Source organism: Pseudophryne corroboree, chromosome 4, assembly GCF_028390025.1.
Source record: "Pseudophryne corroboree isolate aPseCor3 chromosome 4, aPseCor3.hap2, whole genome shotgun sequence".
In the NCBI taxonomy this organism is placed as follows: domain Eukaryota; kingdom Metazoa; phylum Chordata; class Amphibia; order Anura; family Myobatrachidae; genus Pseudophryne; species Pseudophryne corroboree.
Window position 1 is genome coordinate 496233471 of NC_086447.1, and position 26821 is coordinate 496260291.

Below are 26821 nucleotides of genomic sequence, written 5' to 3' on the forward strand. Positions count from 1 at the left end.
ATTTCTCGGAGTCCGTAGTGGATGCTGGGGTTCCTGAAAGGACCATGGGAATAGCGGCTCCGCAGGAGACAGGGCACAAAAAGTAAAGCTTTAGGATCAGGTGGTGTGCACTGGCTCCTCCCCCTATGACCCTCCTCCAAGCCTCAGTTAGGTACTGTGCCCGGACGAGCGTACACAATAAGGAAGGATTTATGAATCCCGGGTAAGACTCATACCAGCCACACCAATCACACTGTACAACCTGTGATCTGAACCCAGTTAACAGTATGATAACAGCGGAGCCTCTGAAAGGATGGCTCACAACAATAATAACCCGATTTTTGTAACTATGTACAAGTAATGCAGATAATCCGCACTTGGGATGGGCGCCCAGCATCCACTACGGACTCCGAGAAATAGAATTATCGGTAAGTAAATTCTTATTTTCTCTATCGTCCTAGTGGATGCTGGGGTTCCTGAAAGGACCATGGGGATTATACCAAAGCTCCCAAACGGGCGGGAGAGTGCGGATGACTCTGCAGCACCGAATGAGAGAACTCCAGGTCCTCCTTAGCCAGGGTATCAAATTTGTAGGATTTTACAAACGTGTTTGCCCCTGACTAAATAGCCGCTCGGCAAAGTTGTAAAGCCGAGACCCCTCGGGCAGCCGCCCAAGATGAGCCCACCTTCCTTGTGGAATGGGCATTTACATATTTTGGCTGTGGCAGGCCTGCCACAGAATGTGCAAGCTGAATTGTATTACACATCCAACTAGCAAAAGTCTGCTTAAAAGCAAGAGCACCCAGTTTGTTGGGTGCATACAGGATAACAGCAAGTCAGTTTTCCTGACTCCAGCCGTCCTGGAACCTATATTTTCAGGGCACTGACCACATCTAGCAACTTGGAGTCCTCCAAGTCCCTAGTAGGCGCAAGACACCACAATAAGCTGGTTCAGGTGAAACACTGACACCACCTTAGGGAGAGAACTGGGGACGAGTCCGCAGCTCTGCCCTGTCCGAATGGACAAACAGATATGGGCTTTTTTGAGAAAAAAAAAAAACCCACCAATTTGACACTCGCCTGGTCCAGGCCAGGTCCAAGAGCATGTTCACTTTCCATGTGAGATGCTTCAAATCCACAGATTTGACTGGTTTTAAACCAATGTGTTTTGAGGAATCCCAGAACTACGTTGAGATCCCACAGTGCCACTGGAGGCACAAAAGGGGGTTGTATATGCAATACTCCCTTGACAAACTTCTGGACTTCAGGAACTGAAGCCAATTCTTTCTGGAAGAAAAATCGACAGGGCCGAAATTTGAACCTTAATGGACCCCAATTTGAGGCCCATAGACACTCCTGTTTGCAAGAAATGCAGGAATCGACCGAGTTGAAATTTTTTTTTCTTGGGGCCTTCCTGGCCTCACACCACGCAACATATTTTCGCCACATGTGGTGATAATGTTGTGCGGTCACCTCCTTTCTGGCTTTGACCAGGGTAGGAATGACCTCTTCCTGAATGCCTTTTCCCTTAGGATCCGGCGTTCCACCGCCATGCCGTCAAACGCAGCTGCGGTAAGTCTTGGAACAGACATGGTACTTGCTGAAACAAGTCCCTTCTTAGCGGCAGAGGCCATAAGTCCTCTGTGAGCATCTCTTGAAGTTCCGGGTACCAAGTCCTTCTTGGCCAATCCGGAGCCATGAGTATAGTTCTTACTCCTCTACGTCTTATAATTCTCAGTACCTTAGGTATGAAAAGCAGAGGATGGAACACATACACCGACTGGTACACCCACGGTGTTACCAGAACGTCCACAGCTATTGCCTGAGGGTCTCTTAACCTGGCGCAATACCTGTCCCGTTTTTTTTTTGTTCAGACGGGACGCCATCATGTCCACCTTTGGTAATTCCCAACGGTTTACAATTATGTGGAAAACTTCCCCATGAAGTTCCCACTCTGCCGGGTGGAGGTCGTGCCTACTGAGGAAGTCTGCTTCCCAGTTTCCATTCCCGGAATGAAACACTGCTGACAGTGCTATCACATGATTTTCCGCCCAGCGAAAAGTCCTTGCAGTTTTTGCCACTGCCCTCCTGCTTCTTGTGCCGCCCTGTCTATTTACGTGGGCGACTGCCGTGATGTTTTATCCCACTGGATCAATACCGGCTGACCTTGAAGCAGAGGTCTTGCTAAGCTTAGAGCATTATAAATTTACCCTTAGCTATATTTATGTGGAGAAAAATCTCCAGACTTGATCACACTCCCTGGAAATTTTTTCCTTGTGTGACTGCTCCCCAGCCTCTCGGGCTGGCCTCCGTGGTCACCAACATCCAAAACTGAATGCCGAATCTGCGGCCCTCTAGAAGATGAGCACTCTGTAACCACCACAGGAGAGACACCCTTGTCCTTGGATATAGGGTTATCCGCTGATGCATCTGAAGATGCGATCCGGACCATTTGTCCAGCAGATCCCACTGAAAAGTTCTTGCATGAAATCTGCCGACTGGAATTGCTTCGAAGGAAGTCACCATTTTTTTACCATGGCCCTTGTGCAATGATGCACTGATTTTAGGAGGTTCCTGACTAGCTCGGATAACTCCCTGGCTTTCTCTTCCGGGAGAAACACCTTTTTCTGGACTGTGTCCAGAATCATCCCTAAGCACAGGAGACTTGTTGTCGGGATCAGCTGCGATTTTGGAATATTTAGAATCCACCCCTGCTGTTGTAACAGTATCCGAGATAGTGCTACTCCGACCTCCAACTGTTCCCTGGACTTTGCCCTTATCAGGAGATCGTCCAAGTAAGGGATAATTAAGACGCCTTTTCTTCGAAGAAGAACCATCATTTCGGCCATTACCTTGGTAAAGACCCGGGGTGCCGTAGACAATCCAAACGGCAGCGTCTGAAACTGATAGTGACAGTTCTGTACCACGAACCTGAGGTACCCTTAGTGATAAGGGCAAATTTGGGACATGGAGGTAAGCATCCCTGATGTCTCGGGACACCAGATAGTCCCCTTCTTCCCGGTTCGTTATCACTGCTCTGAGTGACTCCATCTTGATTTGAACCTTTGTAAGTGTTCAAATTTTTTTAGATTTAGAATAGGTCTCACCTAGCCTTCTGGCTTCAGTACCACAATATAGTGTGGAATAATACCCCTTTTCTTGTTGTAGGAGGGGTAATTTAATTATCACCTGTTGGGAATACAGCTCGTGAATTTTTTCCCATACTGCCTCCTTGTCGGAGGGAGACCTTGGTAAAGCAGACTTCAGGAGCCTGCGCAGGGGAAACGTCTCGACATTCCAAACTGTACCCCTGGGATACTACTTGTAGGATCCAGGGGTCCTGTACGGTCTCAGCGTCATGCTGAGAGCTTGTCAGAAGCGGTGGAATGCTTCTGTTCCTGGGAATGGGCTGCCTGCTGCAGTCTTCTTCCCTTTCCTCTATCCCTGGGCAGATATGACTCTTATAGGGACGAAAGGACTGAAGCTGAAAAGACGGTGTCTTTTTCTGCAGAGATGTGACTTAGGGTAAAAACGGTGGATTTTCCAGCAGTTGCCGTGGCCACCAGGTCCGATGGACCGACCCCAAATAACTCCTCTTCCTTTATACGGCAATACACCTTTGTGCCGTTTGGAATCTGCATCACCTGACCACTGTCGTGTCCATAAACATCTTCTGGCAGATATGGACATCGCACTTACTCTTGATGCCAGAGTGCAAATATCCCTCTGTGCATCTCGCATATATAGAAATACATCCTTTAAATGCTCTATATTTTTAGTCAGGGAATCCGACCAAGCCACCCCAGCTCTGCCCATCCAGGCTGAGGCGATCGCTGGTCGCAGTATAACACCAGTATGTGTGTATATACTTTTTATGATATTTTTCCAGCCTCCTGTCAGCTGGCTCCTTGAGGACGGCCCTATCTATAGACGGTACCGCCACTTGTTCTGATAAGCGTGTGAGCGCCTTATCCACCCTAAGGGGTGTTTCCCAACGCGCCCTAACTTCTGGCGGGAAAGGGTATACCGCCCATATTTTCTATCGGGGGGAACCCACGCATCATCACACACTTCATTTAATTTATCTGATTCAGGAAAAACTACGGTAGTTTTTTCACATCCCACATAATACCCTCTTTTGTGGTACTTGTAGTATCAGAAATATGTAACCCTCCTTCATTGCCCTTAAAGTGTGGCCCTAATAAGGAATACGTTTGTTTATTCACCGTCGACACTGGATTCAGTGTCCCTGTCTGTGTCTGTGTCGACCGACTAAAGTAAACGGGCGTTTTAAAACCCCTGACGGTGTTTTTGAGACGTCTGGACCGGTACTAATTGTTTGTCGGCCGTCTCATGTCGTCAACCGACCTTGGCGCGTGTTGACATTATCACGTAATTCCCTAAATAAGCCATCCATTCCGGTGTCGACTCCCTAGAGAGTGACATCACCATTACAGGCAATTGCTCCGCCTCCTCACCAACATCGTCCTCATACATGTCGACACACACGTACCGACACACAGCACACACACACACAGGGAATGCTCTGATAGAGGACAGGACCCACTAGCCCTTTGGAGAGACAGAGGGAGAGTTTGCCAGCACACACCAAAAACGCTATAATTATATAGGGACAACCTTATATAAGTGTTTTCCCTTATAGCATCTTTTTTATATATTTCTAACGCCAAATTAGTGCCCCCCCTCTCTGTTTTAACCCTGTTTCTGTAGTGCAGTGCAGGGGAGAGCCTGGGAGCCTTCCCTCCAGCCTTTCTGTGAGGGAAAATGGCGCTGTGTGCTGAGGAGATAGGCCCCGCCCCTTTTTCGGCGGCCTCGTCTCCCGCTCTTAACGGATTCTGGCAGGGGTTAAATATCTCCATATAGCCCCCGGAGGCTATATGTGAGGTATTTTTAGCCAAAAAAGGTTTTCATTTGCCTCCCAGGGCGCCCCCCTCCCAGCGCCCTGCACCCTCAGTGACTGCCGTGTGAAGTGTGCTGAGAGGAAAATGGCGCACAGCTGCAGTGCTGTGCGCTACCTTAAGAAGACTGAGGAGTCTTCTGCCGCCGATTCTGGACCTCTTCTCGTTTCAGCATTTGCAAGGGGGCCGGCGGCGAGGCTCCGGTGTCCATCCAGGCTGTACCTGTGATCGTCCCTCTGGAGCTAATGTCCAGTAGCCAAGAAGCCAATCCATCCTGCATGCAGGTGAGTTCACTTCTTCTCCCCTAAGTCCCTCGTTGCAGTGATCCTGTTGCCAGCAGGACTCACTGTAAAATAAAAAACCTAAGCTAAACTTTTCTAAGCAGCTCTTTAGGAGAGCCACCTAGATTGCACCCTTCTCGGCCGGGCACAAAAATCTAACTGAGGCTTGGAGGAGGGTCATAGGGGGAGGAGCCAGTGCACACCACCTGATCCTAAAGCTTTACTTTTTGTGCCCTGTCTCCTGCGGAGCCGCTATTCCCATGGTCCTTTCAGGAACCCCAGCATCCACTAGGACGATAGAGAAATGATTATTATTTAAAGTCTAACCAAAATATCTTTATTCTCTTTACTCTCTTTCTCTCTTTATATACAGTACATGTACTGTATACATTGCATGCGCAAACGTACTAGATATAATATGAAGATCAAAATGTTTCAATGTTGTGAAATGATGCATACCACACGATTAGCAAATATGTATTAGGCACTTCCTTACATGTCATTTTGTCATTCTGCCATTTTGTTTATTTATGAGTGACATAACTAGCATTCACATCCGCTGTTCTGGAGGCACTTACTCTGACAACCATATGGCCTGTAATTCCAGTATCCAGACTGGCATCTCTCACATTTCAGGCCAGCTGCACCAGGTCTACATCTGCACTGTTGAGTTCTGGGTTCACAGTAATTATCCATGGATGCTGCACCACACTCACACTTCTGACAGCCCAAGCAACTGTCATAACCATAGTGCCCGATCTAAGGAAACAAAACAATGAAACATGAGTGGACATGGGCCCTCATTCCGAGTTGTTCGCTCGCAAGGCGAATGTAGCAGAGTTACACACGCTAAGCCGCCGCCTACTGGGAGTGAATCTTAGCTTCTTAAAATTGCGACCGACGTACGCGCAATATTGCGATTACAAACGAGTTAGCAGTTTCTGAGTAGCTTCAGACTTACTCTGCCTGTGCGATCAGTTCAGTGCTTTTCGTTCCTGGCTGACGTCATAAACACACCCAGCGTTCGCCCAGGCACTCCCACCGTTTCTCCGGCCACTCCTGCGTTTTTTCCGGAAACGGTAGCGTTTCCAGCCACACGCCCCTAAAACGCCGTGCATCCGCCCAGTAACACCCATTTCCTGTCAATCACAATGCGAACGTCGGAGCGATGAAAATGCCGTGAGTAAACTTACTTTCTTCATAGTAAAGTTACTTGGCGCAGTCGCAGTGCGAACATTGCGCATGCGCACTAAGAGAATTCTCACTGCGATGCGATGAAAAACTCCGAGCGAACAACTCGGAATGAGGGCCATGGTTCTCTGTTTCCACACTGAGCAACTTAAGAATGGAAAAACACATGTTGCTGGTGGAAGTGTAACAGCTACCTTTTGTCAATGGGAGGAATTATTGTATTATATTACAGACGTTACACAATCCATTTTTCACTCTATTTTTATTCTTCCAACATTACAAGTAATTTTACATATCTATCTATCTATCTATCTATCTATCTATCTATCTATCTATCTATCTGTCTGTCTGTCTGTCTGTCTGTCTGTCTGTCTGTCTGTCTATCTATCTATCTACATAATAATAATAATAATAATAATAATAATAATAATAATAGTTTAAGGTCAGTTATGTCTCCATCATGTGTGACCGTCTGCTGGGAACAAGGAAAGCAGGTGAGCCAAGATGGAGTGGGGTGATATGTGTGCTGGGCTTAGGAGAGAGGCAGCAGCAGTCTCTTCTCTCTCCCCAAAGTACTGGTTATTGGGGAAACCAATGCCATGAAAGGATAAATAATTTAAATTGCTATTGATTCACAATGTTGGAAAAATACTTACTTGAAAGATATTTTTTATTAAAAATGTTTCAATATAGAAAATGTTACTATCACTGAAGTTTCAGTGACCCCCGATACAAAGTGACCCCATACTCACTTCACAACGATCGCAGGCAGTTCCAGTGACGCCCGGCTTGCAATGACATCTCCCTGTTACATCATTGCAGAATTCTGTCCCACACTTTGAACAGCGGCACTCTGAAACAATAGCAGGATTTATGAAAGGAATTACCCATAATTCACAGGTATACTGTAGTCCCCAGGTCTAAAAATGTATCTATGGGGAAAAAAAAAACAGTACATTTTCCCTTTATTCTACATACTCAATGTAATTCACACTAAATAAAATGATTCCTTGCATTCGTTACATTGTATTTATTGAAATTTACCCAATTGTGTAAACATGCTATTATGGTGATTGAATGTCCCCTTCTAGACAGTACTGTGCATGTGACGAGCTTAGACGACTTAGTTATTTTTTCCCAATGCATGTACAGCCCCCACTAGCGCAACTCTCCCTAGATTACAGCCACATAAATCAGCCTACAGTATTATTTAGAGCGGGCATGTCAAACTCAAAATCCCAACCGAGCCAAATAATCAAGGTCTAAGAGGTACATTTACTAAGCAGTGATAAGAGCGGAGAAATGAGCCAGTGGAGAAGTTGCCCCATCAACCAATCAGCAGCTCTGTATAATTTTATAGCATGCAAATTATAGATGTTACTTCAGTGCTGATTGGTTGCCATGGGCACTTCTCCACTGGCTCACTTCTCCGCTCTTATCACTGCTTAGTAAATGTCCCCCTAAGTCTTGTGTGGGCCGCAAGAAAAAAAAATTATATATGCAATTTGAAAGGTTTAGTAGAAATACCAACAATAAAGTATAATCAAAGAGACGTCAAGTATCGGGAAGAATCCAACTGTAATAGTGTGAGCTGGGAGCTGTGTTATTCCCCCTCATATATCACTGTGCGATCCCCTCTCCTCTATATATTTATAATACCACAAATCAGTGTGGGCTGGGAGCTGTGTTATTCCCCCTCATATATCACTGTGCGATCCCCTCTCCTCTATATATTTATAATACCACAAATCAGTGTGGGCTGGGAGCTGTGTTATTCCCCCTCATATATCACTGTGCGATCCCCTCTCCTCTATATATTTATAATACCACAAATCAGTGTGGGCTGGAAGCTGTGTTATTCCCCCTCATATATCACTGTGCGATCCCCTCTCCTCTATATATTTATAATACCACAAATCAGTGTGAGCTGGGAGCTGTGTTATTCCCCCTCATATTTAACTGTGCGGTCCAGTCTCCTGTATAATACATATCAGTGTGTGAGCTAGTAAAATGTGTCACTTCCAGCCTCCCTCTCTGTCCCTGCAGTCCAGCCACATGTCCCCTGGTATCCCCCTTTTGCTCCTTGTGTCCCCTCCAGCCACAAGCCCTCTGTGCCTCCTGTGCCAGCACCCTCCAATTACCTTTTTCGTTGATAGACATTTTTCTATTCAGATTCCAGAAGAATCCTCCTGCAACTAGGGAAGCTGGGTACACAGGGCAGTCGGGCACACACACATACAGGGAGTGACAGCTTCAGTGTTAATGGGGCTGAGCAGGCAGGATGTGGCAGGGGCAGAGCTTTGTAAAGGCAGCTGGGCATGTGCAGCAGCTCCCCCTGTGGACTTTTCCCCATCTCTATCATTATCTTATTGCGCATGTGCAGAACGGTGAATGCTGCCCGATCGGAGACAAGTTCCGAGCACGGCAGATGGGCCAACAGTAACTCACCCGGAGGTGTTGGCCCGCATTCCATTGTTTTTAAAAAGAACCTGAACTTGGACTGCAAAAGTATGCATTGTGGGCCGCATGCAGCCCTCGGGCTGCGAGTTTAACATGTCTGATTTAGAGTATTAGAGGTCTTCCATGTAAGGGCAAGCACCATTTATATTTCTTAAGAAGAACAGCCAGCCTGACAGAACTGATTATCTTCTGTAAAGTAATAGCTAATGAAACACATTGATATGAAAAGTAAGTATGCAGTGTAAGCAGATTCATGGGCTGAAGCTATAAACCACATATACTATGATCAGTACCTGTGCAGTTTTTGGCCACTCTAGCATCCCCATAATATCCTGATGCACAGTGCTCACAGTGATAGCCAGTGGTGTTGGCAAAACAGCTGTTACACTGTCCTGTCACCACATTGCAGTCTTCAAATATCAGGTTAGGATCCGAGTTACCGCTGCAGTCACATTTTCTACATGTGCCACCTCTGAGTAGAGGATTTCCATAATAGCCTGGTGCACACCTACAATAAAAAGAAAGTATCCATAACAAACTATACTCTCTGGATGAAATAACCTTGTAAATCACCTTGTAAATCTGTACTGTAGCAACAGTTTGACTTTAGATTTCTTCTGAACATTTGGAAAGATTTTGTTAACAGTTTTTAGTGTTGTACTGTATCTTTCAGCAATTTGCTTTTTATAGGCTAGTGTAATTTAATATTGATATTGATGAAAATTACTTCTTTAGGCATGGGAAATAACTTTCAGGATTTATAGCTAAACTTGTTACAAAATCCATAACAAACAATGTCATGGTAAGCAAATGGTGCTATTACTGTAGAGATTAATCAATTTAATAAACTATACTATGGAAAATCAGGTTGTTTTTTTTTGTTTTTGTTTTTTGCAGCTACCGTCCTCCATGAAGATGACAAAAATGCCAGCACTGTGCCAGAGTCTTTTCATTGATCTGAGTAGGCGCCATCAGCATACAGTATTTCCGGCGTACTCTTTGGACGCAGTCAGTGGGCTTAGGCCAGTCATTAGCTCCCGATGAGAGTGCCATAAATTTGGCGCCAGCTGTTACAGTTCTTGGAGCAGGAAACATATAAAATGTTTATGACTGAATTGCCTCATAGAAACCACTTAGTCCATCTGGTCTGACCATGTACATGCATACACTAGGATAAATCTATTTTTGGATTGTGGGAGGAAACCGGAGTACTTGGAGGAAACCCACGCAAGCATGGGGAGAATATACAAACTCCAGTTAGGGTCCTGGTAGGAATTGATCCCATGACCTCAGTGCTGTGAGGCAGTAATCCTAACCATTACATCATCAAACTGCCTCTATAAGATAACTCTCTTCATTATTCATAGGTTTAATTGGGTTTATTTATATAATGTAGAAATGTATCAGTTTACACTAAAGTGCTAAAATATATATTAGAAATGTAAAATGAGAAGAATGACATATTTTGAACAATATGTAAATATTTGATAGCTTTATTGAATAAGATATAAGATGTGTGTCACAATAGGGCAGAAGGTGGAACAGCACGTAACGTGATGATATATGTGCTGTACAGTACATGAAATGGTCCATCTGTTTACTACAAAAGTAGCTTTGGGGCTTATTCACACATTTGCGCAAATATGTGTAACCAAGATCTCTGAATTCTAATATTATGTCGGATTTATATCTGGTTACTGTTATCATTCAGGCTGGGGGAAACAATGTCTCTCTTTTTTTTTTCTTGCTTAGAAATACCCCTCCCTTTCGGGCACCTGAATGATATCATTAAGCTGATTGAGCATCTACCATTATACATGTCTACTACAAAAGTAGCCAACGTAAATGTAGTGTGTGTATGTCTGATATTGCCATATACAAGACCGGTTCAATTTAACAAGGTACGGTAAACGTTTTCATTTATCTTAATGACAATGAATTACAAAATATTTATTTATATAATTAATTTATACATCCCGGTGGGTTTCCTGTTTTTTCCTATCTCAGTGACAAGTTATGTGACTTTTAAATGGTGGCTTTCTATATTTTATATTAAAACGTTAAATCATTCCCAGTGATAAACAATTTGATTTTAAGAACAGAAGCTCAAGTCTTCTCAGAAAGATCTGGGCAAATATGGAAGCCTGTGAATGCTCCATAATTAGGAAGTGTACTGTGGTGGGACCATTTCCTGACAAAAACTCTGTAGCCCAAGAGTAAAGTCAGGGACCAGAGCCATTAACAGGGCTTGGGGGCTTCATATTTTCTTCTTGCCCCAAATGCTAACATTACACAGTTATATTACATTTTAATCCTGTTGTGCTCAACTTTCAGTGCACCAGGGCAGAAAGCAATTCACACAGGCACATCAATGAAATAGTACATATTGCAAAACTGGCAGGCGTTAAACAATTACAGCTTTGTCTACTCAGAAAGATATGTTTATGAATATGGTCATTTGAAATACTCCATTGAGCTAGTCTGACAGTACATTCCATGGAATTTCCGTCCACCCCTATGCTAGTTTGTGGTTTTAGACATCTGGATTTTAACAGAATACATAGTAAGAGACACACCATTAATCTGATATTAGATTGATGTTCAAGTAGCTTGTTACTGTAGTTCTGTGTTACTATCATCAAGATGGTTAACATGCATTCCCATATGTTTTTAGTTGTTTTTGGAATATGCTGCATACTCATGGAACAAAATTTTCCAGGTCAAATGGCACAGCTGGCCCCCCTAACTGTGAATAACATGCAGAATTGCACCATCCTGAACCACCTACTGAAAAGGCAAACTATGCAAATGCAGCACAGGATCACACGGTGCAGCGTATACGCACTGTGGCAGATGCTTGGTTGCGCCTTCTATTCACTGAGCATCTCAATGTTATGTCCTGTATGTTACATCAGGAGGTGACCAAAGTGATTCTACAAGATTGAAGACCTTTTAATTTCAATGAGCTTGTGAATACTTTTGCAAAGGCCAAGCTGAGAGAAATATGAACTTTTCAGCAACGTTGTCTGTTCAAACGTCATTTTATATCAGAATTCTATCCTAACATGTTTTTGAACAACATCTCATATTAAAAACAACAACAACAACAACAACAACAACAACAACAACAACAACAACAACAACAGCATTCTAAAGGGATCTAAATTAGAAATAACTTCAAAGCTAATTTTCAGTTTGATTCAGCAATAGAATAATTAATATTTAATAACAATAGAACCATAGGGACTTTTGCAGATGATTAGGAGAACTGAATTACAGATGTATAGTAGTTATTTGGTGTCACTTACCAGGAAACCAGATTGTCACATGGTACCATAAGAGATCTTTCTAAGCATGGCACACAACTTGCTTCTTTGATTCCTGGCCCCTTTAATGGCTGTAAGTTAATTGTGCAAAATATGTAAAGGCAGAACTTTAGTACTTACCTTTCACATTTAGGTCCAGCAAAATTTTCCCTGCAAATACAGCGCACAGAACTTCTCTTAATTGAACATGTAAGAGCAAAGCTGTAGATTGGAATAAGAAGAAAGTAAAAAAAATCAAATATTGAATAGTTGGCTATATGTCCATGTCTAGATACATTTAATAAGTCGAAATTATTGTTGCTAATCAAAATGATGTTAAATAATCACACTTTTTTCAATTCTAAATAAAGTAAAAAGGATCCCTGATAGTGTATGTAGTACTACTTTACAGCTGGATATCCTACAATTATCTTTGCTTATTTGACCTCCCCATTCTTTGTACATCCTGCCATTTTAATATCTACTTTTTAGCTGACTGTTTCTGCATTTTGCTTTTGTGCAAATCTATTGTTTTACTTCACGATAATAAGTCTTCATCCGGCTCCAGGGAACTATCTTCATACCAAAGTAAATAACGTCAGGAGCTACTATAAGTGTTCAGTGTACTCGTATTACAGTAATCAGGCATATCTGCTTTGTACAAAGAAATGGGACATCTGGGGTAATGAAGAGGAATTGTTACATCTGCTTCCTCCCAGTACAAGCTAATAAGAATCCAGTTCATGGGAACAATACAGAAAGTAACGGTTCCCATCAGAGCTGTGATGACATCATGTGTACTGTGTCTCCCCTTCTCCCCCTAGAGGAAAAGCAAACTCTCAAGCTCCTGACAGTGGAAACATCTGAACACTATTTTAAATACAATCTTTATACAATATGTATCATACAATGGCTAAAACAAATTTCATTAAATAAAATGTAATATGTGTCATACACATGGATACATTTCCTGCTCCCACGGTACGTTAGCTTGGAGCTGGGCTTACCACTTGGTGAATACAATTCTTCCTGCATTGCAAATAAGATTCATAAAACCCTATGAATAAAGTGTCAGTAGTACACACTATTATTCATAGTTATTATCACTGAGTACTGAATAGATATGTGCACAGCCACTCATTTTTTCTTACAATTGTCATGCATGTGTAAGTATAGTTGGTAAGAGCCCTTAATGTGCACAATAAGGCTGTAAGAATGTGATGCTTTTTAGGAATGAAGCCAATAGCAATCCAAGCTCAAGCTTCATACACAGCTGCAAGTCCTGTATCTCTTATGGCTAGCTGTACACAGGGACATGTTGCTTGGAGTCATTTAAGGATTTTCTTTTCTAAACACTGGATTTCTAATTTTGAGTGTGTAAGAAAACATGGTTATGTGGTGTATGGCCTTTACTAAGTTCTAGCAGACACAAATAACAATATATTACTCCGTAGAAATGTCACAGTGAGCCCTCAGAGTGTGAAATGCAAGGAATGTTGGGTGCAGGACTTACATTTCCCTGCTGCCACATACAACTAGGGGCAGGGACGCTTTAAGAGAGGAGGAGGCCCGTGTCCAGCCTTTTCCATTCGGGCCCCCTCCTCTCTGCTGGGAGCGCTGTAGAGGCTGAGCTCTAGAGGGCTCAGACACTACTGTGCATGCGCAGATCTCCAGGAAAATGGCGCAGTGGCCATTTTCCCAGTGATTTCTCTACTGTTGCCATGTACAACTTCTCCACTGGCTCACTTCTACACACTTATAACTGCTTCATACATTAACCCCACAGTTACTTGCTTTTTTGGTTTACCTTACAAACATGAGTTGGGCCCAGTGTACTCTACTAAGGGCCTGATTCATGTTTGGATGGAATTACACAGCCGCAATTCCATGTAATTAAGGGGTCTATTTACTAAGCCTTAGATGGAGATAAAGTTGGCGGAGATAAATTGCACCACCCAACCAGCTCCTAACTGTCATTTTTCAAACCCAGCCTGTGACATGGTAGTTAGGAGTTGATTGGCTGGTACTTTATCTCCTATCAAGGCTTAGTAAATAGACCTCTAAAATTCAAATGCAGCAGGAGGTATCTGTAGGAGATAAACGCCTTCTGCATGCATTTGTGAGATCTGAGTGTTGTGTCAGAGGATGCAGCCTCGTATTACCATTGCGACCATCATTCGCAATTCGCCATGCTTCCAGGCAGCGGTCAGCTTGTGTAAGATGAAGCTTACTTAGGCTGGCGATCGGATCCAGACACCCACCCATCAAGCCTTCAAAACGGGGGCAATGAGTTTTGAAGAAACTGATAGGGGGCTGCGGGCGATATCGCAAGACCCATTCTGCACATGCGCAGAATGGGTTTTTCACCTGCCAGACCCCACACCATCTGATTTGTATGTAAACCATTGGGCTTGTGTACAAATCTGAATTAGGCCCTGAGTCAGACGATTCTGTGCGTGGCATGTTAAGGCTGGATGTATGAGGACACAACTATAATTACTGAGCATCCACTTGAAAGTCCTGCTTTTAACAGATATAAGAGCTGTGTTTTTGATTCTTTCTGTCAATAATTAATCTATTCATACAGATGTCACCTACTTGTTGGAGCTAAATTGTAGTGGGCAGGGACATTGTAGGCAGGATCTTAAAACTCCTTGGACCACATCAGCCATATAACCAGTTGGACATCGCTCGCATTGCTTCCCTGTCGTATTTCTTTGACAGTCCTATGCAAAATAAATAGGAAACACATAATTCAAGAAAATATGTAACAGATTAATACATTTTTCAATTACAATTAGATCACTAACAAAAAATACATTCTTAAAACTATAATGATTATTGTGTAGTTTAATAGAAATGATTACATAGCAAATGAACTTGCAACATTTGGAGTAACATTTATGTCTAGATATATCAAGTTGTTTGTTTGAGGTGTTTGGCTTTTCTGTTATTTACAATATTCCACTTCTACAAATATAATACATAATTGTTCAGGGAATAGTTACGGCATTTGTATGAATAGTCAGTTGAATTTAGTAGCTAAAAATTACCTCATAATAAATAAAGAAATTATTATTTATTAATACTTATTCAGTTTGCTGCCTATGGTGTGAAGGGGGAGCATGGCCTAAGAATAGAAGGGGATCCTGGGTATGTGTCACATGTATATTTGTATGTTTGTGGAGGTGTTGCAAGGTATCCTGATGATAGACAGTCAATAGGTCTACACCATATGGTCGAAGTGTTGCGACAAAAATATCAACACTATTAATTTTCAACATCTATCCACCTCTCTGCTACAACTACTCTCACCAATTTCTATATTCACTTCTCCTGAGTCTGCTGTATCACACCTGAACCAGACTCTAGAAATAACACTCGATGACGTGGCTACAGCTACCCATTACACTCCACGTAGACTTAGATGTCATACGTGGCACTCTAAATTCACAAGACACCTACAAAAACTTTCAGGTAAAGTAGAAGGTCAGTGGCATAAATCTCGTACTTCAAGTGAATTCCTCACATACACGACCATTTACCACTCTTATCGTAATGCCCTGGACACTGCCAAACAAACATATTTCCAATATTTCACCTCTGCTGAAGCCTCTAACCCGAAGCAACTTTTTAATACATTTAAATCACGTCTTATCGTTCATCTTGCTTCCTATTTCAAGGACAAGATTGATAAGATCCAAAATGAAATGGTATGCTCTTCCATAGACAGTGACCTACTCAATTCCCTTCCTGAACCCTCTGGCACCTTCTCTTCATTTGATCCCACAAATGAAGATGAAGTATCTACATTTTTTTAATCTGCCTACTCTACTACCTCTCCTCTTGATCCTATACCCTCACAAATCAGTAAAGCTCTGATCCCAATCTTAACTAAAGTCTGTAATCTCTCTCTGTTTACTGGTATCTTTCCATCCCTGTTCAAACATGCAGTGATTACTTCCATTCTTAAAAAAAAAAAAAAAAATCTGACCCTAACTCTCTCTCAAATTACTGTCCCACTTCTCAGCTCCCATGCCCATCCAAGCTACTTGAGATTCTTGCCTACACTTGCCTCACACACTTTCTTAACTCACACAACTTACTGGACCTTCATTCAGGCTTACCTGCCCAGCATTCCACAGAAACAGAAACAGAACTGACTGAGGTATTGAATGATCTGGTCACTGCTAAATCTACAGGCCAGTACTCATTTCTTATTCTCCTTGATCTCTCTGCTGCTTTTGACACTGTTGACCACTCTCTTCTCATACAAATACTACAATCCCTAGGTTTCCAGGGCACAACCCTTTCTTGGTTCTCAACCTACCTATCTAATTGCTCTTTTATTGTTTGTTTTTATGAATCCACCTCTTCTTCGCTACCTCTATCAGTTGGAGTAACGCAAGGCTCATTCTTAGGTCCTCTGCTTTTCTCACTCTATACAACATCTCCTGGCAAACTAATCTACCATATTCAATATAAGATACTTTTACTTGCATACAAGGCTATTAACCAAAGTGCATCAACATACATCTTTACGTTCATCTCAAAATAGCTCCCTCCCAACCTCTCTGCGCTGCACAAGATCTGCGTCTTTCATTGGCACACATTGCTTGCTACCACTCAAAATTACAGGACTGTTTCCAGGCTGCACCCACTCTGTGGAATGCCCTCCCATGCACAATAAGACTCACCTCTACTCTCTAAACCTTCAAGCGTTCCCTGAAAACTCACCTATTCAGACAAGCTTATCAAATTCCAGAACCACCAACGTAACCTTGAATGTCTGCTATCTAATTACATATTTGTGTACAGTCCACACATAACCTCACATATTTTTTCATTCTTCACTTTCACATTCTCCTGATCCTTGGCCAGCACTCCTGGGTGATCATATCATACAGCCTATTAAGAACCTTTGCAATCTGGCAGGAACAGTATGCAATAGACAGCATCTATCTTTGTGTATCAGTGCCTATTTCACTATAGATTGTAAGCTTGCGAGCAAGGCCCCCCCTTACTCTAGGTCTGTCTGTTATTACCCAGTTTTGTTCTATTACTGTTGCCCAAATTGTAAAGTGCAATGGAATATATATAAGAAACTGTTATTAATATTAATAATAATAATAATAATAATAATACTGTATATACAGTAAAGGTTTTTTAAGGGCAATTCCAACCAAAGGTGGACATAGGTCATGGTCTATAGTAGTTTAAAAATGGGTTGGTAACAGTAATGGTTACCAAGCATCAGACAGACACTGATTGTGACCACTGATTATCTATTGCTGTTTTATGAAAACAAAGGTAAGAAACTTGGATTATTGAAGTTTATAACAAAAGTTGAGGACACGTATTGTCAGAAATTATATGTTGATAATCAGTGTTTCATGTGGTTTTATGTTAGTGAAAGAGTTAAAACAAAGATGATAAGATATCTGAAAACATTGTTAGAAAGGTAAATGACCCTGTACCAGTTAATCCAAGGGGCCTTTTTTCATTTCCTGATTAATGTATTTGATGGTTACGTCTATGATGATTTTCGGCTTACGTCTGTTACACATGCAGTACATTCCATTAAATATTGTCTAGGTAGTAAGAATGACTTTCCTGAAAATTGTACTAAAACAATCTGTGTGGTTTATACTTTATTGTAAAACAGTATGGAATAAATATCTGTTGTAATTTCAGAGAAATCAGACATGTATTTTGTTTCAGGAATAACCATGTCCTATCCCGGTTACATCCGTCACATTTAAACAATGTATTTATTTACAGCAGAAAACAATGGTGAGGCTTGTTCACACTTTATATTTTTATTCACCAGTGGTAGATACAATTGTGGTAAAATTTGCTTCTTGATGTGCTTTTCAGATCCAGATGTTTATCACAAACATTGTATCTGAGAGTTATATCCGTTACTTTGGAATTGCCCTTAACTATATAAAACTTTTTATTTTAAATATTAAAATTTACCCCTAGAGTTATATTTCTTAATTATTAAGCTACAGAAATAATAGCTTTATAACCTTCATTCTGTATAATTCTATTTGCTAATAAAAAATATACTGAATCAGTTTTAAATAGTTGTTATATACGAAGGACCTTATTCAGTAAGGATTGCTATTTTACTAAAGAGCAGTTGCTGCGATCAAATAGTTGCTGCCCAAAAATAGAGAAAAAACACCCATTGCAGAAATTGCAAATCCATCGCAATATGCGGGCTGATCGCAAAACCATACGCAATTCCCGGAACATCAAATATTTTTCTTATCTGCGCCAGGCAAGGTCATCCACAATTCTTGTAAAAAAAGAGTCTGGAAGTGGTCATCTCTGACATCAGAGGCCCTCCTTAAAAACATCTGGGCCACGCCTGCGTTTTTTCAGACACACCCAGAAAATGGCAGGTTTCCGCCCAGAAACACCGGCTTACTGTCAGTCAAACAATGGCTGCATTGCGATCACGATGTGTACGCAATTTCTATCGCTATTTTTACTCACACGTGAGCAATGAAAATCTAAATCTCTCTGCAAATGTTACATCTGCCCCACCTACACTGTTACATGGTTTTGCATAACTGTTAACTTTTATGATTTGCTAACAAACCTAAATAACCCCCGATATTTGATAGCAAACTAAATGAACAATTTTGTGAACTTAAAAAAAAAAAAAAATACAGTATATGAAAGGGGGCATGGCCTCACGGCAGTACCATGTGTCATGATCCTAGGCACGGCGATTCCCCAGATATGCCAAGCTGTGAATCCCTGCCACGTGACACCGTTACTGGATACCTGAGCACGTGCGTTAATTTCAACACGGTCACTGCCACCAGCCAAAGTACAAACAAATTTATAGCTTTTTCCTGCACCCAGAATTATTAATATTTTGGTAATGCCTCTTTCAGAGAGTGGGGTTGGATACACAACATAAAACCAGAGCTAAAATTAATTATTTAATTTAAGTGAAGCACTTCAAAGCTTATGTTACAGAAAAGAAAGTTACAAGATATAATGATAAAAAGTCAAAGTCACATAAGTAAAGACAATTTCCAGAAAAATAAAAATAGGGAGATAAAACCCACCAATCTTATCACATGCAGAGTGGAATGATGGGATGAAGTGAAGCCTCTTCAGATATTCGGGACATTACAGAGCCAGGATGCTTCTCCTGACTCGCTTATTTGATAATGCACACTTTGCAGTCTGTGTTTCTCCTATTGCAGCCCACCTCCCTCTGGAGAGTTTGTTTTTAACCCATCCAAAGTCAGAGAAGGTATTGAGTGTCAGCTCATACTGGGCTTCCTAGCCACTCGCTCAGGGGCGAATGGCCTTATCCTCTAATAGCCTTTGAAGCTCTGGCCATGGTTCTTGTGTAAACACAACTGTGACATGGGGTCTCTTGGTCATATACACAGGGGCTGGCTGACTACTTTCCCCATTCCTTTTGAAACTGGGCAATCAGATTTATCAGTCATACTAAGACACTGTTATAGCTAGCTGAAGGAAGTTTTTATCACTTTCCATAGCCAGTATGTCTTTCTGGTCTCTCTGGTGACCCCCTGGGGTCAGTAAACAACCTGTTGGGAGATACACAAGCCAGTTGAGAAAACACATTTCAAGCCTGACCTGCGTTTAATTTAAGATCTCAGTTCTGATTCTGGGGTAATTAAACTAGCTCTGGTCAGGAGGAATTTCACACCTAAGTAGCCAGTGTGTCTCTGAGTTCTGTGACTATAATCAAATGCCAGCAGATCAATCAAGCTTCAACTATTTGACATGCAAAGACAGTTATCACACACTGGTACACTGATACATCGATCAGAATATTCATATCATATACATGATTTTAACAGGCCTATTTCTGCTTGAAATAGCCTGGATTATGACACCCCGCCCTTTAAGATCAGCATGGGAGCAATGGCACATCAGGTCAGTACTATTCTTCCATTTGTCCTGAGAAGACATTTACAATACATACAATACAATAGATCACATACAGTACTTAATATAGTTTTATGGATACAGAGAGGAAGGGGATACAATATGCTTCCCTGAAGCCTTCTCTGCCTGACTTTTCAAAGAGCTTGGCTACCTTGACACATAGCAGAGTTCCTGCTGTGAAGTGGCTGTTAGAATGACCTTTTCACACAGGATTTATACATAACCACACACAGGGCATTTGCAGAGATTGATCAGTACAATATTATTTGCAGTTATGCACGTTCTGACGTCAGAATGGCATCCAATCATGACACCGTGTTTGTGAGCCACGTTCCTGTTTTCCATCACTGAGGGGGCATGCCCAGCACTCTGTAAGCTGCTGGCATGCCCCAAGTCCCCCTTTCTCCATTGAATAGACGCTCTACGCATGCGCACAGCGTCTATTCACCGCTGCTCAGTGAGTCTATAGACCGTTGCTCAGCGAGTGACAGGAGCCTCCCAACTGGCCCTCCCAGGGTGGTATGGACAGTCCCAAAAAAATGCGACTGTCCCGTGATCATCGGGACATTTGGGAGGTATGCTTAATTGCCCTTTACTTGAAAAAGTGTCTGTGTGTTCTGACAGAGCTTTTACTAAGATATATTTTATTGCATCCATCCAAACTTTTGCTCACCATGCTGTGAATGTAGATGATAGATTTTCATGTGGAACCACATTAAAATCTATGTATGTCTTAAAAATGTATACTGATGGACATAACCTAATAGTTTGTTTTTGTACAATTAATGAATGTTATTTGTAATATATTTTTTTTTAACAGTTAACACTATTACAATATACCTAATACCATAATTTACTTCAATTAATATACTGTTTAGGAATTCGTCAGATAATTCCATTTGTTACCCCATACTGGGTGTCAGACTTAAGGTGCTTTAAACCCCCACGGAAATCCCTCACAACAGAATAGAACTTACTAATGTGGTCAGAACCATTGTGTGGACATCAGCACACTAAATCAACACAACCAGACTTGCACGGGCCACTGTGTTGAGAATTATTTTTCTTGGTCAAGAAAAAACGACATAGGCGGTTAATGCTCACAGCAGCATAACTATACATATATAGGACAACAAAGGCCATCTGTGATTTACAAACCAAAGCAAGATTGTTTTTGGCTGCAGTTCAGCATCATGGTGACTGTGAGTAAAAGTTGGATAATGCACAGTACTTCCATTACCATCACTGGAAAGTATTAAATTTTATCTCTCCAACACTATTTTTCTGAATGTTTTATAACAACTGCTGGAAAAAGTGACAATTAAACAGGAAAGTCCCAACCTAGAACATAAATATAATATCTGCAAAGAGACTGTTTTGTATATTTCTATGCACATATATATATATATATATATATATATATATATATATATATATACATACAGTCGGTACAGCACAGCCTCATAGACAGGTAAAGCACCGGGTGCCCTCACAAGGAGTCATGAGTCATGACACATCTGGCAGATGACGAACTCCAAACTAATAAATTCTCACAGCGGCTCAAAGTATGGTCTCAACAGTTCAATGCCGTTTATTGAAATGGCATCTTCCTCAGGATGACATCGCCACCTCAATAAATGGCATTGAAACGTTGATGCCATATTTTGAGCTGCTGTGAGAAATTATAGGTGTTTAGAGTGCTGCACCATATGATATATATATATATATATATATATATTAGAGATGAGCGGGTTCGGTTCATCAAGATACGAACCCCCCCCGAACTATTTTACACGGTTCCGAGGCAGCCTCGGATCTTCCCGTCTTGCTCGGTTAACCCGAGCACGCCCGAACGTCATCATCCCGCTGTCGGATTCTTGCGAGATTCATATTCTTGAAAATGGCCGCGCGCTCGTGCATTGGAGATGATAGCGAGAGGACGTGGCTGCGTTCTCTCAGTTTCTGTGATCAGTGTGCTGCAAATATCTGTGCTCAGTGTGCTGCAAATATCTGTGCTCAGTGTGCTGCAAATATCTGTGCTCAGTGTGCTGCAAATATCTACGTTCTCTGCCTGAAAAACGCTCCATATCTGTGCTGCATTGCAGTATATAGTAGGAGGACAGTGCAGAATTTTGCTGACCACCAGTATATATATAGCAGTACGGTACAGTAGTCCATTGCTCTACCTCTGTCTCGTCAAGTATATTATCCATCCATACCTGTGCTGCATTTTAGTTGTGCGCAGTATATAGTAGGAGGACAGTGCAGAATTTTGATGACCACCAGTATATATATATAGCAGTAAGGTACAGTAGTCCATTGCTCTACCTCTGTGTCATCAAGTATACTATCCATCCATACCTGTGCTGCATTTTAGTTGTGCGCAGTATATAGTAGGAGGACAGTGCAGAATTTTGCTGACCACCAGTATATATATAGCAGTATGGTACAGTAGTCCATTGCTCTACCTCTGTGTCGTCAAGTATATTATCCATCCATACCTGTGCTGCATTGTAGTTGTGCGCAGTATATAGTAGGAGGACAGTGCAGAATTTTGCTGACCACCAGTATATATATAGCAGTACGGTACAGTAGTCCATTGCTCTACCTCTGTCTCGTCAAGTATACTATCCATCCATAACTGTGCTGCATTTTAGTTGTGCGCAGTATATAGTAGGAGAACAGTGCAGAATTTTGCGGACCACCAGTATATATATAGCAGTATGGTACAGTAGTCCATTGCTCTACCTCTGTGTCGTCAAGTATACTATCCATCCATACCTGTGCTGCATTGTAGTTGTGCGCAGTATATAGTAGGAGGACAGTGCAGAATTTTGCTGACCACCAGTATATATATAGCAGTACGGTACAGTAGTCCATTGCTCTACCTCTGTCTCGTCAAGTATACTATCCATCCATAACTGTGCTGCATTTTAGTTGTGCGCAGTATATAGTAGGAGAACAGTGCAGAATTTTGCGGACCACCAGTATATATATAGCAGTATGGTACAGTAGTCCATTGCTCTACCTCTGTGTCGTCAAGTATACTATCCATCCATACCTGTGCTGCATTTTAGTTGTGCGCAGTATATAGCAGGAGGACAGTGCAGAATTTTGCTGACCACCAGTATATATATAGCAGTACGGTACAGTAGTCCATTGCTCTACCTCTGTGTCGTCAAGTATACTATCCATCCATACTTGTGCTGCATTTTAGTTGTGCGCAGTATATAGTAGGAGGACAGTGCAGAATATATATTTATGTCTGCATCATGTGCTGTTTGGGGACTATTTTTGTAAGTGCCATCCTGTCTGACACTGCAGTTCCACTCCTAGATGGGCCAGGTGTTTGTGTTAGCCACTTGGGTCGCTTAGCTTAGCCATCCAGCGACTTTGGTGCACCTCTTTTTTTCTTTGCATCATGTGCTGTTTGGGGACAATTTTTTTAAGTGCCATCCTGTCGGACACTGCAGTGCCACTCCTAGATGGGCCAGGTGTTTGTGTCGGCCACTTGGGTCGCTTAGCTTAGCCATCCAGCGACCTTGGTGCACCTCTTTTTTTCTTTGCATCATGTGCTGTTTGGGGACAATTTTTTTAAGTGCCATCCTGTCGGACACTGCAGTGCCACTCCTAGATGGGCCAGGTGTTTGTGTCGGCCACTTGGGTCGCTTAGCTTAGCCATCCAGCGACTTTGGTGCACCTCTTTTTTTCTTTGCATCATGTGCTGTTTGGGGACTATTTTTTTAAGTGCCATCCTGTCTGACACTGCAGTGCCACTCCTAGATGGGCCAGGTGTTTGTGTCGGCCACTTGGGTCGCTTAGCTTAGCCTTCCAGCAGCCTCGGTGCAAACTTTAGGACTAAAAATAATATTGTGAGGTGTTCAGAATAGACTGGAAATGAGTGGAAATTATGGTTATTGGGGTTAATAATACTATGGGATCAAAATGACCCCCAAATTCTATGATTTAAGCTGTTTTTTAGGGTTTTTTGTAAAAAAACCACCCGAATCCAAAACACACCCGAATCTGTTAAAAAAATTTCAGGGAGGTCTTGCCAAAACGCGTCTGAATCCAAAACACGGCCGCGGAACCGAATCCAAAACCAAAACACAAAACCCGAAAAATTTCCGGTGCACATCACTAATATATATATATATATATATATATATATATTAGTATATATTATGAAAATACTGTACGCAAAAGTATATTCTTGAGAAGGGCGCAGGGCTGGTCCCAGAGGAGGGGCCAGCCCATAGTAGATTATCTCGAACTGTAGGGTCTGGAGCTGGATGCTGGGGGGAGAAGGGCCACGGAGGCGGATGGAGGTGGAGCAGCTGGAAAGGGGATTTTCTCCATCCTGACTGCTCATAGTAACCCTAGACGGCGGCCTAACTGCACCCTGCAACCCAGTACATTGACTGGCGACTCTCAAATATTTGGGGTCCCCTTACCGCCCCCCCCCCCCCCCCCCCCCCGTTCTGACACCTATGGTCGTAGGTGCTGGGTAGCTGTAGAACAAGTAGATCACACTCACAGGACAAGTGGAAATAAGTTAAGAAGCACAGCTTGAGCTGATGTAGATTTTTTTTTTGCTTATTTGTACTGTGCATTCTAACACATCTGTGACTATATAGATTCAGATATGTTTTGTGCTTTTGATTCCTTATTTGGATAAGTGAAACAGAAAATAGAAGCTGCATGCAAGTACAGTAAGGTCTTGGTCATGCAAATGTGCATCATGCAGGCCACAGCACAGATGTTTATGTGCCTGCAGTCAGGAGGCTAATTTCTTGTGGTTGCTTAACCCCCTGTGGAAAATATAGTTGATATTAATTAGCCACTTCTGATTGGTTAATCTTGATCCTGCCCACTGCTAAAATCTAATTGCATTATTTATTAGATATTTGCAATCAAGCCACAACAGATAAGCATATTCCCATTTGACTTTTGAAAGGGGAAGACAACTGATGTTTGTATATAACTGAACGTAATCAGAACTTTTATTTTGTATTTGCATCTTTATTTTAATGTATTTTACATGGTAAATCTGATTTACTAGGTATTAATATCAATGTCCAGACAAACTGTGTGTTGCCAATAGCAACTTACCAGATTCTACTTTATCTAGCTGGTTCTAGAAGATAATAGCTAGAATCTGGTAGCTATGGGCAACATCTCCACTTCAAAAAAACTCCCACCTTAGTAAATATACCCCACTGAACTATGTATATAATACTTCATTACAGTACTATATTTTGTATGCATTGTGTACTGTAACTTTAGATATACTGCTAACAATGGGGGTAATTCCAAGTTGATCGCAGCAGGACATTTTTTAGTAGTTGGGCAAAACCATGTGCACTGCAGGGGGGCAGATATAACATTTGCAGAGAGAGTTAGATTTGGGTGGGTTATTTTGTTTCTGTGCAGGGTAAATACTGGCTGCTTTATTTTTACACTGCAATTTAGATTGCAGAATGAACTCACCACACCCAAATCTAACTCTCTCTGCACATGTTATATCTGCCCCCCCCTGCAGTGCACATGGTTTTGCCCAACTGCTAAAAAAATTCCTGCTGCGATCAACTTGGAATTACCCCCAATGTCAAGCCAGATAATATTGGCATAATTCATGAGTTTATTTATTTACAGTTTCTTACATAGCACAGCATATTCTGTTGCGTTTTACAACTGGAAACAACAGTGATAAGACAAACTGGGTAATAACAGACAGACAAAGAGGTAGGAAGGCCCTGCTCTCAAGCTTACTGTACAATCTATAGTGAAATATGAAGGATACACAAGGATAGGCGGTATCTATTGCATAGTGGTCCCACTAGATTGCAAAGACAGTCCTGATGGGATGTAATTAGATATGAATGTTTCTAAAGGTTATGTGGGACAGTTTTCAGGGAACGCTTGAAAGTTTGGAGGCTTGAGGAGATTCTTATTGTGCATTGATTATATAGGCTGGGTACTGCCTGAAGAAAATTCTGCGATTGTGAATGGGAGTGAGTGATCCGTGCAGATGAGAGGTGCAGATCTTCTGCAGACTGGAGAGGTCGAGTTGGGAGATATTTTGAAATAAGCGAAGAGATATATGTTGGTGTACTTTGCTTTATAGCTTTATATGAGAGAAGAAGTATTTTATATTGAATACGGTAGAATATTGTCAACCAATGGAGAGAATGACAGAGCAGATAAGCAGATGATGAACGTCTAGCGAGGAAGATTAGCCTTGCAGCTTCATTCAAAATGGATTGTAGTGGTGAGAGTCTCTTCTTGGGAAGACCAGTAGGGAGACTATTGCAATAATTAATGCCGGAGATAATGAGTGCACAGATTAGTTTCTGGAGTGTTGAATTTTGGATATGTTTTTTCGATGCATGTAACATGATTTCAGTGGCATAACTACCACCCCGCAACTACTGCGAAGGCTTGGAGGTGCAGGGTTATGGGGGCGCTGCCGCTGATTCAGGCAGACTGACATGCGGACTAGCCGTCTGCATGTCTATCTGCTACATGTCCCTCCCAAAATGGCCGCTGCCATGGAGGAGACAGATGCAAGAGGTCATACTTGACCTCTAGCATCTGACAGAGCCGGGAAATGCCGGAAGCGCATAGCGTCGGGTATTGTTTGCAGCTGCGGCAGCCTTACACCCTTGGCAATGAGCATGAAAACCCCTTGGCAACAAGCATTACACACCCAGTGCATGAAACCCCTGGCAACAAGCAT

The 26821-nt window shown here is 42.0% G+C and overlaps 1 protein-coding gene across 1 annotated transcript in view; it reads right to left on the reverse strand.

The window, feature by feature from the left end:
* LAMA4 (laminin subunit alpha 4) overlaps positions 1-26821 on the reverse strand; it is a 222287-nt gene that overhangs the window by 152312 nt on the left and 43154 nt on the right. Inside the window, exons 3-7 of the mRNA XM_063917152.1 lie at positions 14734-14861; positions 12277-12357; positions 9124-9338; positions 7123-7223; positions 5758-5938 (exon numbers count right to left, since the gene is read on the reverse strand). Coding sequence (XP_063773222.1) covers positions 5758-5938; positions 7123-7223; positions 9124-9338; positions 12277-12357; positions 14734-14861 — 706 coding nt within the window. The remainder of the gene's footprint in view (positions 1-5757; positions 5939-7122; positions 7224-9123; positions 9339-12276; positions 12358-14733; positions 14862-26821) is intronic.